Source organism: Phoca vitulina, unplaced genomic scaffold, assembly GCF_004348235.1.
Source record: "Phoca vitulina isolate PV1807 unplaced genomic scaffold, GSC_HSeal_1.0 scaffold2, whole genome shotgun sequence".
Lineage (NCBI taxonomy): Eukaryota > Metazoa > Chordata > Mammalia > Carnivora > Phocidae > Phoca > Phoca vitulina.
The window spans coordinates 32145694-32164436 of record NW_022589705.1 but is presented as its reverse complement, the minus strand read 5'-3'; the positions used below and the strand labels follow the sequence as shown (position 1 = coordinate 32164436).

Sequence of the window (18743 nt, the reverse complement as noted above, 5' to 3'; positions counted from 1 at the left end):
TCCATCAGAATATATTTTAATTTTTTCATATCTAGCTGAAATTCTTCTTTGACAGATGTAAAAGATTTAAAAATATTTAAAGTCTGAGTTCAATTTTTTGGGCCATAAATTGACAATATTTCTTCATAAATTTGGAAGTTTTTTGAGACAAAGCATACTTCAAGTATTAATTGAGCAATGTCTTTTATGTTGCACTATTCATCTAAAGCTAAAGAAAAGTAATTGTGTTTTTCAAATTTTGAACCAGTTGATCTTAGATATTGTTAAAAGATTTTGTCTTCTTCAGGCAGTTGTTGGGTGGCTTGACTGAAAAATCTTTCACTTTTTGTGAAGTACCTTTTTAGTCTTTTCTCATAATATCCTAAGAAAACTGAATATAACCAGATGTCTATGGAAAAATTGTTTTCTTTTTTGTGCAAGAATCCAAGCCATTTATAGCTATACAAATTTATAAGCTCAGATTCTGTTTGAAATCACTTCAAAACGTTTTGTTGGACATCTAATTATGAATTCAAGTGGCTAATGTCATTAATTCTTTTTTGATTGTTGAGAAGAAAGTTGCCAAATTTACTATATGTTCACTGAAAATGTCTCTTAATACTGTCCATTTTATTATATTTACCATTTTTTTACACAACCAACAAACAGCTTTTTTCCTTTTGCTCTGCTCCAGCAAATTTCAATTGCTATTCATCATGAAATTTCCAATATACTTTCAGTCAGCCTCCTTTTTTCTTCTTTTTTTTTCCAGCCTCCTTTTTTCTTTACTGTTCTGGTTCTAGTGCTAGTTTCTGCATCTCCTCTCAATTCCGCATCAGTAGTATGCTACCTTTTTAAACTTCAAAATTTATCCATACTTATTTTAACTAAAAAATATTTATTATAATTAAAATATTTCAGAATGTCAACTTAATAACCACTTATGACATACAAAGAGATTCCTATAACTTGAGCTATCTACATCAAACCCATTACCGTGTTACATGTGTATGTAGGAAAACATAATTTGAACTGAATCAATCAGTTGATACCAACTAGATTGGCCATGTGTTTATGTGTAATACTAGAGAGGACACATGCATCTGATAGAAAAACTTCAACAAATTAGCCTAGGTGATGCAGCAGTAAAAGTGAAATGTTCTCACACCAAAACAATGGAGTGTGTTTAACAGAAACGTATTTTATACCTGTTCAAATTTTTACATTTAAACTAATAAAAATTGAATACAATTAATAATTCAGTTCCTCAGTCAAATATGAAATGCCTGATAGCCTCCTGGGACTAGTGGTTACCATATTGCATAGGTATATAACCAGGTGAAGCTCTCGCACACCTGTACCAGGAGAAAGGTTACATGAATATGAAACAGGATGATGATTACCTCAGGTCAGGGGAATGAGGGGGAAGAGATGTGGTTATTGTCAAGATCCTAACTTTTATTTTGCCTGGTGGGTTCATGGGTGTTTATTAAGTTCAAAAATAACTAACTAAATAACTAAGAGGGAGCCATTTTAATAGTTTGGACTATATCCCTGTAGACAGTTTGTATACAAATACTTTCTGTATCCATAGGTACACACGTAGTCATACAATACAAGAATGTACACATGTATTCAAGAATATACACGTACATACACACACAAGAATGTACACATATATTCAAAGGACACATAAAATAAGCTTTTATTGAACAAGTGGGATTATAGTATTCTGTTTTTGTGGATTGTAGATGCACAGATTTTGGATTAATCATAAACCTTGTTACATGACACTCTTATCATTGATCTATGTTTGGACATGTTAGATCAATGTTAGAATTTTTACTAAATTCTAAAAAAAAAATTCTAGGTATTTTACATGTATGTGCCTATCTGTACAAATCACAAGTATTCAATGTCAGATATATGTATATTTTATTTATTTATTTATTTATTTATTTATTTATTTATTTGCTATTCACATAGTCTTCCTCCCTTTTTCAACAGTGGGACTTTTTTCCTTCTTTCATTTTCTTCTAGGATAGAGGAGGAACCAGTGCTCCCACACAATAGATGCTTATAATAAGTTAGCAGCTTTTCAACAGGAAGCAGTTTATTTCTCTACTACCACCATGCCCCTCACCCCTCAGTGGGGAAGTTCTACTGCAATAGAAAACTCACAGTAGCAATGTTTAGTAAGGACTTTCGTTCTTTCTTTCTTTTTTTAAGATTTTATTTATTTATTTGAGAGAGAGAGAAAGGGAGAGCACTAATGCGGGGAGGAGCAGAGGGAGAAGCAGACTCCCCGCTGAGCAGGGAGCCCGATGCAGGGCTCGATCCCAGGACCCCGGGATCATGACCTGAGCTGAAGGCAGATGCTTAACTGACTGAGCCACCCAGGCGCCCCAGGACTTTCAAAAGAAGCTGTTTCTTATTAATGTCATGTCTTTTTTTTGCATCCATATCTCACCATATCCTCTGCCTTTGCACTCAGTGTATGGTTTCATTTTGAAGAAAGACTTTTTTTTTTTTATTTTGGAACTAAATTAGTAAAGTGATACTTTTCTTTGTAACAGGTGCTATAAAATTTTTAACTTGCTTTAATAGTGTAAAACTAACTTTTGAGAGGCTGTTAACTGTAGTAACTATTTTTTTTAACTGTAGTAACTATTAAGCTAAGCATTAACTTTTTGCCCATGTGTATTTTAGAGGGTTAGCAGGTGAATGGTAAAAGTAAAATATTAAGGTAGAATTAGAAATTATTATTAGCATTGTTAGAATTTCAAAATGCTGACCTTATTATAGAATTATCAAAGAGACTTTTCATATAACAGTAATAACAATGGCTATTATTATTTAACCTCATTAAAAAAAATCTAACAATGCTTATGGGTACAACAATCCACCATTCAGGTCTCCATCTCTAAGGGAAGCAGTCACATCTAGGGTTAAATAAAGAACTTCATGGGATATAGGATACTTGGTTATTTGCCTGGAACACTTGCCTGGCTCCTTAGCGAAGGAAGAAGAGGAAACTGATAGAAATAATTGTGTGTCTGATCACTGGGTTTCAGCTTTTGCTCATTTACTCCTACTCCTGTCCTTTTGTGGTACTGCGTAAGTAATCAGCAGTCCTTAGACAGATGTTATTTGAAAGCAGTGAGGGAATTGTATCCAGCTGCTAGGTAGTTCCTAGGTACTCTCTCCCCATCAGGCCCCTCTCATCTGTTCTGTCCACCTTTCCCAGACCCACAACCACACTGCTTGACTCTACCTGAATGCAATGAATGATGGTTCCCACCATGCTGTTCTTTTCAGGGAACAGCAATCTGGAATAGGCAGGTGATCATGATGGTAAATCTCTATACTAAAAGCAAGGGAAATAAAACTCCCAAAACATTTTAAGTGGCTAAATACCAAATGCCTCTTAATGGTTTGTTAGGAAAGAAAGAAGGAAGGGAGGGAGGGAGGAAGGGATGAAGGAAGGAAGGAGGGAGGGAGGGAGGGAAGGAAGGAAGGAAGGAAGGAAGGAAGGAAGGAAGGAAGGAAGGAAGGAAGGAAGGAAGGAAGAGAGGGAGGGAGGGAGGGAGAGAGGGAGGGAAGAAGAAGAAGAAAAGAATAGGAGGGGAGGGGAGGTAAACTGAGTCCATAATTCAAACTTGAAAAATAACCTTTCTAATCAGAATCTGATGTTATAACTCTTCTGCAGATATGTTTGGTAGGATAAGTTAGGGTGCTATATGGTTTCTTGAATGCAGAAGATATATAGGAGTTAAAGGTGATACTTGTAACTGGTACAGTTTTCTTTTTCTTAGTGGAGGTAAAATTTATTCCTTAATATTTTATAGTAATCTGTTCGCTCTGATATATACTGTATTGGCTCAGGCAGCCATAACAAAATACCATAGACTGGGTGGTTTAAACAACAGAAATTTATTACTCACAATTTTGGAAATGGGGAAGTCCAAGATCAAGGTACCAGCAGATTCGGTTCCTCATAAGAGCTGTCTTTCTGGCTTGTAGATGGTCACATTCTCACTAGGTCTTTACATGGACTTCCTGCGGTATGTGCATGCTGGCTCTTATAAGACCACCAATCATATTGGATTAGGATCACACCCTTACGACCTCATTTAACCTTAATTGTCCTATTTCCTAAAAGCCCTGTCTCTAAATGCAATCACATCAAGGGGTAGGGTTTCACCATATGAATTGGTTGGGGTGGGGGCACAATTCACTTTTGTCATATGGCCTTATGATAAATATTTCATTATTCCCTTAAATGATAACTTAAGAATTGAGTCTGTTTATTGTTTTGATTTGTACCGTTATGTCTATTGCAAATGACTACCTTAAAGAAGTGTACATTTTGAAAGAGTAAAATGCATAAGACCATAGAGTCAGCCAAGCATATCATTCAAAACATGAAAACAACAGGAGTTTCATCAAATCCAGCAAAATTCGTAAACATGCATTATATATGTTTTATACATTATCAGCCCTGAATGGTTGTTGTTTTCTACATAGTTTCTGGCACGCTACTGATATCCCTACAGAAGGAAAACCGAGTTTGTCTAAGCAATAAAGCCACACCTAAGTCCTTTGGAATAGTGACCACTGTGCCGTGGCTCAGAGCAGGGAGGGAAAGCTCTCCAGATGGTGTTTGCACAGTTGTCTTTAGTTTTGATTGGGATATGAAATATACGCATGTTTGTGTTTAGCCTGAATTTTGGCATGACTTGGATCTCATAGTGAATAAAAAATTAATTCGTTGAATCCTCTTGAGAGGAGTGTCCTTATTTACACTTGTTCAGAGGTCTTTTTTTGTACTACAAAGTTGAGAACAGGTAGGGAAAGAGGCAGTTAGAGACAACCCTTGTTTTCAGAAAGATGGGGTGGAGTGCTGGGGATACATTATCAGCAGAGATATGTCAAAGACAGAGTGCCATGTGATTTCAGAGGAGAGCCATCAGCCTGAAGGAAGGTATCTATTACAGAGGAAAGAAATGCAGGAAGATGTCCTGTCTGTCCCTGGGACCTGCTCCTGGTGTTTCTTCTGATTCAGAGTTCCGAAGCCTCTCTAAGTACCTAGCACAGCCTGACTCACCTTGCCATAGTGACTCTTCTCTGCTCTCCTTCCTCCATCTCTCAATTCCTCCTGCTCCTTAACCACTTTTTGGAATAAGGCAGGGGACACACATAACCATAACCTTCTTCATCATTTAGCTGAGTTGAGATTTTCCCCTTCGCTAGATGATGAGTTCCCATGGCTCATCAGGTGCCTGGCTTATAGTAAGCAGATTAAAATTAATTAATGTTTGGAACAAAAGATTGGGCATATCAGGAACAGGACTTTTAACCAGTACCTTTTAAAAATGAGTAGGGTTTGATCTTTGGAAGCTGAACCAACAGAGCTCTGAACAGCATAACCAAGCTGTGGATATGGGAAAATCCAGGATGTTGCCCAGTTGGATTTCAGTACAAACTTAGAATGGGAAATAAGCCTGGAAAGTTATGTTTGAATCAAATTTGTGAATGCCAAGCTAAAGAATTTGAAATATACAGAAGGCTTGAAGAATTATTTGCTTTTTCAGTGCTTTCATTGCTTGAGTATGCTGCAGCTAAATGCAGTCAACTCTTATTTATCAGAGTATTAAAAAATGAAAAATGTACTGTCAAGAAACCTTGAATCATCTTTTCTCTTTTTAGGCCTGCCTTTTAGCCAGAATCCTGCTAGTTTGGTTGAAGGGAGAGGAAGAAAGGAATAGAGATAAAACTAAAGCTCATTTAATTGCTTCATTGTTAGATACGTCATAGGCAAAAAAAAAAAAATCAATATCAATTTATTACAATCAGAATTATATTGCTTTTAACCAAAGGCTGTTCTAAGATGGGCAAAGAGTAGTTTAATTTAATTTTGAAAATAAGTTATAAAGATCAAGGCACTACAAAATTAGAATGCATTTCTGAGTGGAAACATAAGTAACATTGAGAATTACCCTTATAAAAAGAGTAATGTGATAAATATATCACTATAATATATTAACTAGTGTCTAAAATAACTTTTGCTGTGAACTTTAAAGCAGAAATGCAATTAATGAGTATAATGGGGTTTTTGAAATCTCATGTGGATTATATTTATCCACAGTTTCCTTTTGGTCTGATCAACCCTCAGAATCTAGAATATCATGAGTACTAAAAACTATACACGTGCTAGGTTCTGAGAAAGGGTTTCAACTATGTTCCACCTGCCTTCACTAATGTGAAAAGAGGAAATGGAGACTTCTGCTGCCAGCGCTTAAAATTACAGTATGTCAACATGAAAAACACTCACAATAAGGTCTCCATCTGCATGTACCTGCCAAATTGTTATTTATTGCATTTCTGTCCCAATTATTATGTCTCTAGCTCTCTTTAGAAATGAGGTGATTGTTTAATTAAGGGATAATTGTTTCCCAGTGTGAATTATCCATGCATGATATAATTTTTATCAATAATACGATGTACTTAACCCATATGCACAGGGACTAAATGGTGACTGGGTTAAATGGAAACATTGGTTTGATTAAGTGACGGGATCATAGATAAAATCTGCCCTTCATTTCTTGCTAATTTTTTGTAATAAGTTAAAATACTATATATATATAGATCCCGTACCTGGAAAAATATTCATGAATTTATCATCTTTATATAGCATATTTTAAGAAACATTTTTGCTATGATGATAGTGAATAACAAGTATCAAATGATAATAGATTATCATTTTATATCTGCCATCTCATTTCATTGGTCAAAATTAGCAGCCACAATGGGAACCACCATCTGGGAGGTGTTTTGAACAGTGCCATTTAAATTCCTTCTGGAATTTGACATGCATAAGTTATAAGAAAAGATTTGGAGAGAATGGTCCATTTAAAAGGGAACAAAGTGTCTCAGTTTGGTTACAAATAGCAGTCCTTTAGGAGACGTATGGCTTTCCCAGTGGGGAAGGGTGACACTTAAATCCATCCTCTGAAATGTACTCATAATTTCATGTGGCCTCGGCACTCCGCCCCTACCCCCAGCTCCCACTTTCATGTTGCCCTTGATCATCCTCAGTTGTCTCCTTAAAACTGTTACCAAAACCACTGGTGCCCCAGTGAAATTATTCATCATACTTTATCATAAACAACCTTGAAGTGACATGTGCCTGCATGTCCCTGCCTCTGCAAGGCATCCCCCCTCAAGGCCTAACTTAGGATGTGTTTGGAGCAATAGATGCCTTTCAAAATCGCTGTTGAAGATCCTGAGGTGTCCTATCAGGCAGAACCTTCTGGGCCCTCCAGCGGGTGCATCCTCAGTAACACTTGTGCAGCCCTCAGTTCGAGTATTACTTAGAGGTAGCTGTTTACATGTCTGCTTCCCTCACCAGATTGCTAGCTCTTTGAGGGCAAGGACTATGCATTCCTATCCTCGTAACCCTGCATCTAGCCCTGGACTGAGAAGTTGATAGGCTTGAAGTAAATATTTGTTGTATCAAGGAGTTGAGTGGAAAAGCATATATTTGGAAGCAAGCGTATATGGAATCCAATCCTGGCTTTATCTACTGTGTGGTTTGGGGTGAGTTTCTTAACCTTTCTGAGCCTTAGTTTTCCTAAATACAGGTTACAGTAGCCAGTTGACAAGGAGTTAGGAGGCTGATAATAGGAAATGTATGAAAAGCATATTGTAGACTCTACATACTCTCTGGTTCTTAGTCCACTGACATAACAGAGCTTTGCTGTTCATCAACAGTGCACCTGAGCCCTGCGCTAGGTGCAGGAGAGCTTAAGAGATGAAGATAGGCAGGTTTCTCCTCTCGGGATGTGAGTAGTCTAACACTGTGATTTGTCTTCTACACTATTTGGCAGTTTTTTGCTCTCAAGCCTAAACTTAGGGTGGATCAATCACTAAATGCACTGATTGGTTTCATGCTCCTCGTTTCTTCTGCATGGGTCTCCTTACCCTAAATATGAGAGCGTGCCTGGTTTTCCATTGCTCCTCTTCCTCATGCTACACTGTCAGCAGTATTGTAACATCTTTGTTCTCTGCCGCATTGCTAATTCTCAAGAATAGTTCACAATTATGGAAGTGATGATGTCATATCCTAGCGGAATAAGAATCAGGAAAACCTCCTATCCTAAAATTACAAGGTACATACTTTGTTATTACAATTAGATAGCTATTCTTTATGAGGAAAGGCAGTTAATTGAAGTCAGCCACAAGGAGAGTGAATTCAGATGTTTTCTGGGGCACTTAAAAGTATATCCGATGAGACTTTCTGCTCACTGCTAGAAGTGAGCTGATTAGGAAACTTAAAAGACTTGTTAGAAAAATGAACTCCTTTCTAAGCATTCTTCGAACCCACCTTAAGCAAGAGAGGGAAGGAAAATGGTATCTTAAAGGAACTGCCCAGTGTCAGCTCATGATCGCCTATGTTAATGGGATGATGGAAAAAATCCCAGCATGTGGATAATTTTTAAAAACCCATTTAACTTTGACTTTAAAATACATAGTTAATATTTGGCAATGTTAGGGTGAAAGTAGTTTTTCCCCGCTGTATATTACCTGTTAAATGGTAAGAAGTTGTGTGTGTGTGTGTAGTAAGCCTGCATATATATGAGTGCATGTGTGCATGGTCATGCAGTGTTTATAGATTCAGTCTCTAAGCTCCAAAGGGAAAACACTATTAGCTAGTCAGCATTGCCTTTCAATTAAATGTTGTGTTGATAAATCATTGGTCCTGTGTGCCATTGATTAAAGGTTCTCTTATCTTGAGTTAGGATAGAAGTTTGGTTTTTTAATCAAATATTTTAAGTTCCTACTACGAGCAAAACATTATGCTGGCAGTGAGGCAGAGATACAGCTAGTCCCTTGACTTTTGGATGTTTGAAGGTTTTCAGGAATCCTCGGAGTCTGGGCAATTTCATTTCCATTAAAACTAACATGAATCCTTTCAACTTTCACTAGCATGTTGAACCTCCCGCCCATGCTTAGTTCTAGGCCAAATTTTCTTCTCACCCTCTCCCAAGATTTCAGTTACTAACTAAAAATTCTATCTCCCAAATGTGTACCTCCAGCCCATTCACCTGTTTTGAGTATCAGACTCAGTCCCACATTAAATCTCTGCTTGGATGTAGATGGTACCCAAAATTCAGTGTATTCAACTAAACCTGGCAGTGCCGTCTGAGTGAAGTTACCACCATCCATCCAGTTCCATGACACTTCCATCTCCTTCATTCTCTATGTCTAGTCCACCACTAAGTCATGCTGATTTTCTTGGTTAAAAATCCTTTAAATCCACACACTTCCTCCCCTTGTCCATAGCCACCACTCTAGTCTGGATCACCATGATCTCTTGTGTGGATGATTGGAGTAGGCCACCTCTCACTGGTACCCCTTCTTCCCCTCTGGCTCATCTCCAGTTCTCTTTTTCAAAATGCAAATCTGATCAGGTCACCCCCTTTACATAAGACCATTTAGCAAGCTTCATTGCTCATAGACAAAAATCCAGAATCTTCAGTGTGGCCTCCAAGACCTGCATGCCTCCCTTGACTGTATATATTCCTGCCGAAGAGCCTAGAATAATCTTCACCTGATTTCATATGGTTAACTTCTGGCTGCTTTCTAGACCTTACCCCAAGATAAACTTCCACAGGAATGCATCCCCTAGCCCCTTAAACTGCCGTAGTACAGTGTACCTCTCCTTCATAGCACTTACCACAATGTGCAGCTGTGCATTTAGTTGTATGATTACTGATCATTGTCTATCCCCACAGGACTGTAGGTCCACAAGAGTAAGGACCATGTCTATTTGCTCATTAGTGTATTCCTAGCAGGAGAGCTGGCAGGAGCTTTGTTCTGAAGGATTTCCCAAGCCAAGTTAAGCTATTTGGAATTCATCTTAAAGGCAATGGAAAGCTTCTGATGGATTTTAAGCAGGGGAGAGCAATGTGATTAGATGTACACTTTGGATGAGGTGTAGAGAAATCCAGACAAATACTCCTGAAGAGAAATGAGGCAGTCGCAGTAATGGCAGGTCCTTGCCATTCTTTCTCTATTTTCCTATCCCTCCTTTCTAAATCCACTGAGGCACATTACCCATAGAACTTCTCAGATGCTTGATCATCATCTAGTCATGTGAATATTGGTTGAGTTCCTAAGTATATGCTTGACACTAGGAATAATAAAATGGTTCTGGCCCAGATGTGTATCCCTAACCCACATCTCCCATTCTGATGGGAAAGACTGTCCAATAAGTAGAGAGTATAATCCAGTGTGGAAAATGCTGCAATGGGAGTTTGAATGGAGTTCTCGAATGCAGAGGAGTTTATAACTAAAACAGTTCCCTGGGGCCAGAAAATGCCTCACAGAGGAGATGGCATGGGAACTAGAATGAAGTAGGTAGGAATGGTGGATTGTGTCAAGTAGAGACAAACGAGGGGGCATTGTAAGTGGCTGGAAGAGCACGTGCAAAGGCCCAGAACTGTGAAAGGGCACAGCATTTGGGGGAATGACTTTAGCTCTGCAATTTCACAGCTGTAGAGAGAATGTGTGGGGATGGGGATGGGCAAAGGTGGTAGGAGATGGCAAAAGACAGGTACATGGGGGCCATATTGTACAGGGCCTTCTTAATTCAGGAGTATGAGTATCATCCTGTGAGTTGCCAGAAATCATGGAACCACTCCTAAAATCTCTGGATTAAAAACCAATTCATGAGGAAGCACTTCATATGAAGGGTCTAATGGTTTATTAGGAAAACAGTGCCTGAGCCAGTAAGAGGAATTATGTCCTGAACCCAAGAAACATAAGAATGATTATGTTCCTGAGAGGTAAACTGGGATCTGGGCCTTTGAGGGAAGAGAGGGACATGGTTCTAGCAAGCTTACCAGGGCCTACCCCTAGGAGACTGAGTAGTGAGCCAGGCCACACACTCTTGCCTGCTCTGCCATGCCAAGTGTCTGGGTTTGTGTTTTGCAGTTCCATGGAGAATGGGAGGCCGCCAGATCCTGCAGACTGGGCCGTGATGGATGTCGTCAACTATTTTCGAACAGCAGGATTTGAGGAGCAAGCTAGTGCTTTTCAGGAGCAGGTAAGTCTGTCTAGAGAAACCCATGATGAACAGTTACCTCTTCCTCATAGTGGGCAGAGGGAGTGAGGAGGAAGAGGACCGGAGAGCAGGGAGGGATCTGTGAGGCTCTGCATGTCCTCCACATCAAACACCGATCATACCAGAGCACTGAATTGGGTGGGAAAGGAGAGAAGAAAAGTGACGAGCTAATGACTCCTTCCTGAGAGAGGGGAACCCATGCCCTGAGACACAGTGACAGCTGCAGGAAGGAGGGCTAACACTCAGTTACATCTGCATCTTCTGAAAGATGGGACAGCCCTACCCTCACCACAGACACACTGGAAAGCAGAAACCAAGAAGAAAGGGAAATGAGAGGCAGATCTGACTAGAGACATGCAGCACCATCCACTACTGGCCCCAGCACCAACCGAGCTAGGAAGCCCCCTCCAATTTGCGTTCCAGGTGCTTAGAAAGGTAGAGTGGAAAGAGTACAGATTTAGAGTCAAATCCTGGTTCTTCTAACTCTGTGTGACCCTGGGCAAGTTACTGTCTCTCTCTGAGTCTTGCTTTCACATCCACAACATGAGGCTTCAATGCCCAACTCAATAGGGTGGTGGTGTGAGGATTAAGGAACTTCGTCTGTACGGTGCCTAGGGTAGGTCTTGGCACAGTGTTGATGCCCCTCAAAGTGTTAATTCCCTTCCCTCAGGTCCAGGGTTGGTATTGAAAGGAGGGAGTAGGGGGTCCCTCTCCATTGTTGGGGTGATTCCTGACTTCCATTTTTTAGGCTGGGCCAGCTCTGTAAGGATGGTGCCCAAGGGGCTTTGACCATGAGGAAGCACATTGAGGAGGCATGTTGTGGTCCACACCAGACCAGCTCTGTAGGGAAACAGAGATCCTATCTCCCTATCAATGAAGGCTGCAGTTTTCTAAGCATTACATTTACTTTTCCAGGATTGTAATATAATTGATAGAATTATGAATTGAAGAATGTGTCTGGCTGCTTCTTCCATATCCATTTAGCTCTTATGCTCTTAAGCTGGGTTTGGCTAGGGAAACTTTATATATATATCTCAATCTCTAAATCTCCTTCAATATTTTCTTCAAACCTGATATCTCTCTCTCTCTTTCCTCCCCCCCATATATATACACACATATATAGTTGTTGCTGTTGTTAATTTGGAAAATTTGCTGAAATAGCAGCTTAAATCACTTCACACCCACCAGAATAGCTAAAATTAGAAAGATTGATATATTTAAATGTTCATGAAGATGTAGAACAAACACATTCTCCTGTATTGTTAGTGGGGATGTAAAATACTCCTACATCTACCCCATGATCCAGCAGTTTCATTCCTGAGTATTTACCCAAGGGAAATGAAAACATATGTCCATAAAAGATCTGTTCAAAATTATTCTTAGTGGCTTTATTCATAATAGTCTAAAACTGGAAGCCTAAGTGTCCATCACTGGGAGAATGTGGTATAGTCACACAGTGGAATATACCCAGTAATACAAAGGAACAAACTAGTAATGTGTAAAGAAGTTTGGATGAATCTCAAAGTATCATATTGAGTAAGAGAACCCTTACACAGGAGTTCTTATTGAACAGTTCCTATCTTGGTCTGTTCAGGCTGCTATAACAAAAATACTATAAACTGGGTGGCTTATGAACAACAAACATTTATTTCTCACAGTTTCAGAGGCTGGGGATTCCAAGACTACCAAGACTGTGGACTGGGTGTTTGGTGAGGGGCCTGCCTCCTAGACAGCTGTATTTTTGCTGTGTCCTCACATGGAGGAAGGGATGAGGGAGCTGGGGCTCCTTTTGTAAGGGCACTAATCCGTATAATCACCTCCTAAGGGCCCTACCTCCTAACACCATTACCAATTACCTCTAATACCCCCTGGAGATTACGTTTCAACGTACGAATTTTGGGGAGACACAAACATTCAGACCATAGCAATTTCATCTAGATGAAGGTTGAGAACAGGAAAATGCATCATTGGTAGCAAGAAGTAGAACAGTGGTTGCCTCTGGATAGGTGGGAGTGGAGAATGGCTGGAAAGTGGCATGAAGGAACATTGTGTGTCTTGATGAGGGTTTGGGCTACATATATCTGCTTCCAGTAGATGCACTGAGATGCACAGGCATATACCGATGTTACAGGTCTGTGTGCTACAGAGCCTCTACATTTTACCTCGAAAGAAAAGGAATTATAAAAAAACATGAAGCAATTAGTAGTATGCAAACTGAAGTGTTTAGGGGAATACACTGATTTATATAACTTACTTTGAAATGCATCAAAATATGGATTGACAATTGGATAGAGGAAGGAGTAGAGGGATAAACATGTGATTAGCAGTATAGAAAATGTTAATTGTAGAGTCTAGGGTGATGGTCATGTGGGTGTTCACTATATGTTCTTAAAACTTCATGTTTGAAAATTTTTATAATAAAATCGGGGGAAAATCGCTCAGGTTGAAAGGTGAAGGCCTACCAGCTGGAACATATTTTATTTTAGTTTTTAATAGAGTAATATCCATTTGTGTCATTACAGTTGAATAACTCTCTTCTAAAATTAAATTTAAATAATATTGTAAAAGGTTAACCAAAGAAAGGACTCAGCTAAAAGGTCTCTTGGCCCAATTCCCAGCTGCCCAAAAGCGTTTTTCAGATTGGACTTTTACTCAGACTCCTCTGAGGCCGATGTCCCAGACTGGGGGGGGAGGGGGTGTCCTTTGGGCCTTCCAGATTCTGTGCAGGACCTGAGAATGGAGCTGGCCAGCTCTGAGCTTGGCCCAGGAGCAGGCCCTTTCTCCCGGGGATGACATCACTCTGGCAAGGCATTAGTGGGAAGCAAAAGGAACAGACTCTCCCAAAGCAATTCATTCAGAAGTCCTTCAAGTGGGCAAAGGGCATCATCTTGCTACTGTGCTGAGCCCAACTCAGGAGCCTGAGAAATGAATTCCCAGGGCACTTGAGTTTTGCAAGCATGGTCTAGAAGCTCAAGCTCCTTCATTCTCATGGAAGGGCAGTTAGGTGGAAGAAAGAGTCTGCCTTAAATTATTCCCTGGAAGTGATCCAAATCTTCTTCCTGCCATGTAATTCTCATCATCTTTCCTCTTCTCTTTAAAGGAGGTAGAGGGAGGGCAAGGAGGGAACCACTAGTCAGGCTTAGCCTGGTAAGATAAGTAGCTGCTGTGATTTCCATGAGGACTGAGAATCAGGATCCTTTACCAGGTTACCCTGCCTCTTCCGTCATCATGCCTCAGAAAGCTTTATGTTTCACCTTCAAGGATCTTCCTGTCAGTGAACCTCAAGTTCACCCTAGATGGGAAGACCGCCACCCCCAGCCCAAACTGACCCTTTGGAACATGACCCTTCCAGGCACATCTTCTAGGTCACGACAGCAGAGAAACAATAAGGACTACATGTTGAAATCTCCTTGGGGAAAGCTTTGCCCTGCCATTGGACAGAAACAGCACAGAGCTGGAAACTACCCTCACACTACCTTGGAAAAGGGCAGGTCCAGAAAGGATAGTACAGTTGCCAATGATGTGGGGAGCTTAGTGTCATGGCCGACAGTGGTGGACTGAATGTTTGTGCCCCTCCAAATTCCCAAATTCGTATGCTGAAACCCTAACTCGCAATATGATGATATTATGTGGTGGGCCTTGGGAGATAATCAGATTTAGATGAGGTCATGAGTGTGGAGCCCTCGTGATGGGAGTAGTATCCTGAAGAGAAGAGACCAGAGAGCTTGCTCTGTCTTTCTCTGTCGTGTGAGGATGCAGCAAGAGGATAGCCACCTGCCAGCCAGGAAGAGGGCTTCACCAAGAACCTGACCATGCTCACACTGTGAGCTTGGACTTCCAGCCTCCAGAACTATGATCAGAACTTAGAGCTGACTAAAATAGTGACATTGATGCTGGACATGTCCACCCTCAGCTGGGCTGACTTTGAGGAGAATATCCGCCTTCATGGTATGGTCTCACAGTACGATACTGGATATTCTGTTGCTGTAGCAACCAGACACAGAGGTGGCTTTCTAGTATACCTCCCTGGAAGATATCTGGCCATTGAGTGAGGTTTGTCCAAAGGGCCAGAATGGCATCCCATGTTTCTTTGGTATGAAGCATCTGGTGAAGCTGGTGATCTTTGCATGACCTCCTTTTCTCTGAGCAGGCACACTGCCACATGACAATGATTCCTATTAAATTTCCTTCTGGTGTAATGATCTCTATCAAGTTTTCTTCTGGAAAACCTCTTTTGAGCCTACTGTGTGAGCCACAACTATAAGCCAAAATAATTGTCAAAAGGGAGGTTCTAACTAAGCCCCCGCCCGGACCCTTGCGCCACCCCCCGTGACCCAGTGTCAGTAGTATGTGGGTTTCAAGTTGTTTTACTGTTCTGGCCAGTTGCCTTTAAGACCAATGATATCCCTCTTCCTTGGCTCACTGACCTCATTAACATAGTGCTCCAGAGGGTTCACTGGCCAGTAGGAGCAGGAGCCAATGGGAGTCCTTCCTAGAGGAGGCAGTAATGACAACTCTGTCAGTACTCTTTCCCATGGACACCGTGGGGTGATGGCTGTTTTCCCAAGTGTCTTCTGGCAGGCAGATCTCTCATGCTGTGGTGAGTCCTAGTTTCTTTTCTCCTGATTGACACTGGTCACTGGAGGATCCTGAAGAGTTTGCCTTTCTAGAACTCAGATTTCTATAACATGAATGTTGATTTAAACAGACAGAATATTGCTCAGGCTGTTGCTTTAATAGTCAAGTGTTAGCTTAGACCTGGCCTTCATGAAGTATGCTTTCAATGCACAGCACAGAGCACAAAACTACTTGAGATGTTGTATATACACAGTTGAATTTTGGTGACTAGATGATAAAAAATTGACACTTGCCCATACATATGGGTTGCCTGGTTTTCAAGAGTCAAAGGTACTTCAGGAATTTTACTTTCCTAAGAGCATTAGTTTTTAAGAGAACCTTTTGACTAACTTCATTCCAAAGCATCTCCGCCTTCTTCACAGAACATTTAGGACAAGGTTTACTGTGTCAGCCTCTGAAGGCTAAATGAGCACCATTCTCTGGTGGAAAGCCATTTCTATTGACAGTGCTTTTAGTTGCCAGTTAAGGAATGCTGGCGGTCCAGGACAGCACCATCACCACTCAGACTGGACCCTAATGCAGGTCCCAGACAGCTCTGTCCCTCATAATGTAGTCACTTCACTTCCATGTCTTCATCTGTCTGACTCGCGTACTCAGATTGTACATGACGAAGATGGAAGGCAGCGATCTGCCATTCAGTCAGTGTCATATAATTCATATTGTTCGGATTCCTCAAACTTATAAGTAAGTAACATCAGTGATTCTGTTTCTGGAACAATATGTATCACTGAGGTAATTTTTTTCTCGGAGTATCATGACAACATAGTATACAATTCATGGTGACAAAATACTTTTACTCTATTATCTCCTCACTTTCCCAAACCACATGTATAAGAGCAGTATTTTACTCTGAAATATCCAACTGGTTGTTTAAGCCATTCATTTAAAATGCAAAGATTGACATTTTTTTCAGATGACTATTTGCTAACTTTCTGAAGCTACTGACTAAACAAATGTGAGTAAAAATTCTCACTGCTACAAATTGCCAATAACACTATTTCCAAAAGGAGTAGTAAAGTGGGAAGGCCAATCAGAGCAACTCTGAGCCTAGTGGCCCACGTCATTGCCAGAGATTTCAACTGTAGTGATTTTGGTGGATATTTTCTTTTTTTTTTAAGATTTTATTTATTTATTTATTTGAGAGAGAGCAAACACAAGCTGGGAGAGGGACAGTGGGAGAAGGAGAAGCAGACTCCCCACTGAGCAGGGAGCCTCATATGGGGCTCAGTCCCAGGACCCTGAGATCAGAACCGACTGAGCCACCCAGGCACCCCTGTGGTGGATATTTCTACTTAGACCCAGGACAAATCCAGGTTTTGGGAGGTCTAAAGCTTTTACAATTTTAAGAGCCCTTCTTGGGGAAAGAAATTCAAAAATATGAATACAGAATTACTGAGGCAAAAGTTAAGCTTCATTAGCTTCATGGTAAATTCAGCTCAGAGTGAGACCAGTTAAAACCCCACAAATTGGGGGGCACCTGGGTGGCTCAGTTGTTAAGCATCTGCCTTCAGCTCAGGTCATGATCCCAGGACCCTCATCAGGCTCCCTGCTCAGTGGGAAGCCTGCTTCTCCCCTCCCACTCCCCCTGCTTGTGTTCCCTCTCTCACTGTGTCTCTCTCTGTCAAATAAATAAATAAAATCTTTTTTTAAAAACCCACAAATTGGAAGTAACTCTTATTACTTTATCAGCATTTTATAATACCAACTACTGTAAATATTTAAGGTGCTTTGACACATGATATTTCTTAACAGTTGAAGGCTTCTGAAATGCTTAAAATATTTTATAACATAATCAATAGGGGAATTGGCAACTCAAACTCTGCTGATGCGTCCTTCCAGTCTATAAATATTTAGGAAGTAGTTAAAAAATAGATGGATGATGCTAACAATAAGAAAATAGCCAAGAGAATTGAAAGCAAAACTGATAAGGAAAGGACCTTTTGAGTTTTTGATTGAAATAGAGTAGATTTTTATAAGCCAAAAATCCCAAATGGTTGTTTAAGTCATTTATTTGAGATGAGACCAGTTGTAAGACATTATCACCTAGCCAGATACATACATGGTGCTTCTTTGGCTTATTCACTCATTCAAGTGTTTCAATAGTTGTTGTAGCTTTTTCTAACACTTGTTAAAATGAATATAAAACTATTGAAGTAAATAATACTCATTATTACAAGTATTGTTTTACTTTAACAAAACCACCTGAAACCATTGTAGGTTTGGGAACCATTTGAAGGAAGCACAGAATTCCTGGCAGGTGAAGATCAAATACAAAGGCATGAGAAAACATGGTTTATCTTGAGAATTCCAAGCGCCTTGGAGTAAGAGGTGTGGAGCAGGGAACGTCAAGGGATAAGACTAAAAGATAAACAGGGGTCCAGAATACAGATAGTCTGGTTTGCCTGGCAGAAGAGAGACTTCACCTGAAAGGCCCTGGGAAACCATGGAAGAATAGCAAGTGGGAAGTGAGTGCCAGGATAAGATTTGCGGTTTTGAAAGATCAATCTAGTGGCAATGTGGAGAGTGGATTGGAGGACAAGGAGATGAAAGGTGGGAACGCTGCTGCAATAATTCTACTGGGCAAAGGAAAAGATGGATTAGAAAATCTGGGGAAGATGGCCAGAAGAATTTAGTGGATCACTGGCAGTGGAGGTTGAAGATTTGTCCCATCTCTGTTCTCCGCCATAACCCAAGACCAAGTTCACTGCCCACAAGTGGGAAAGGGAGGGGCTTGGATGACTGCCAAGTTTCCAGATTGGGTGGTTGTAAAGTAGTGCCATTAACTAGGATGTTTGTGGGAGGTAAGTTGTAAAAGGGATATAATGAGCACAGTTTGGGGTACATTAAATTTGAAAGCCTATGGTACATTCAGGTGTATATATCTAGCAGACAGTTTGGGGGAAGAGTGAGACCTAGAGACAGAGCTATGAGGTCATCAACAGTCATAGGAGAGATGACAATGAGAGGCATTTAGAAGGGGCTGAGAAAAAGGCCAAGG

General features: G+C 40.4%; 1 protein-coding gene across 1 annotated transcript in view; it reads left to right on the top strand.

Annotated features, from left to right (window-relative positions):
* The window catches only part of SAMD13 (sterile alpha motif domain containing 13), a 65597-nt gene that overhangs the window by 37657 nt on the left and 9197 nt on the right, over positions 1 to 18743 (top strand). Inside the window, exon 5 of the mRNA XM_032395918.1 lies at positions 10978 to 11089. Within this exon, the coding sequence (XP_032251809.1) occupies positions 10978 to 11089 (112 nt within the window). The remainder of the gene's footprint in view (positions 1 to 10977; positions 11090 to 18743) is intronic.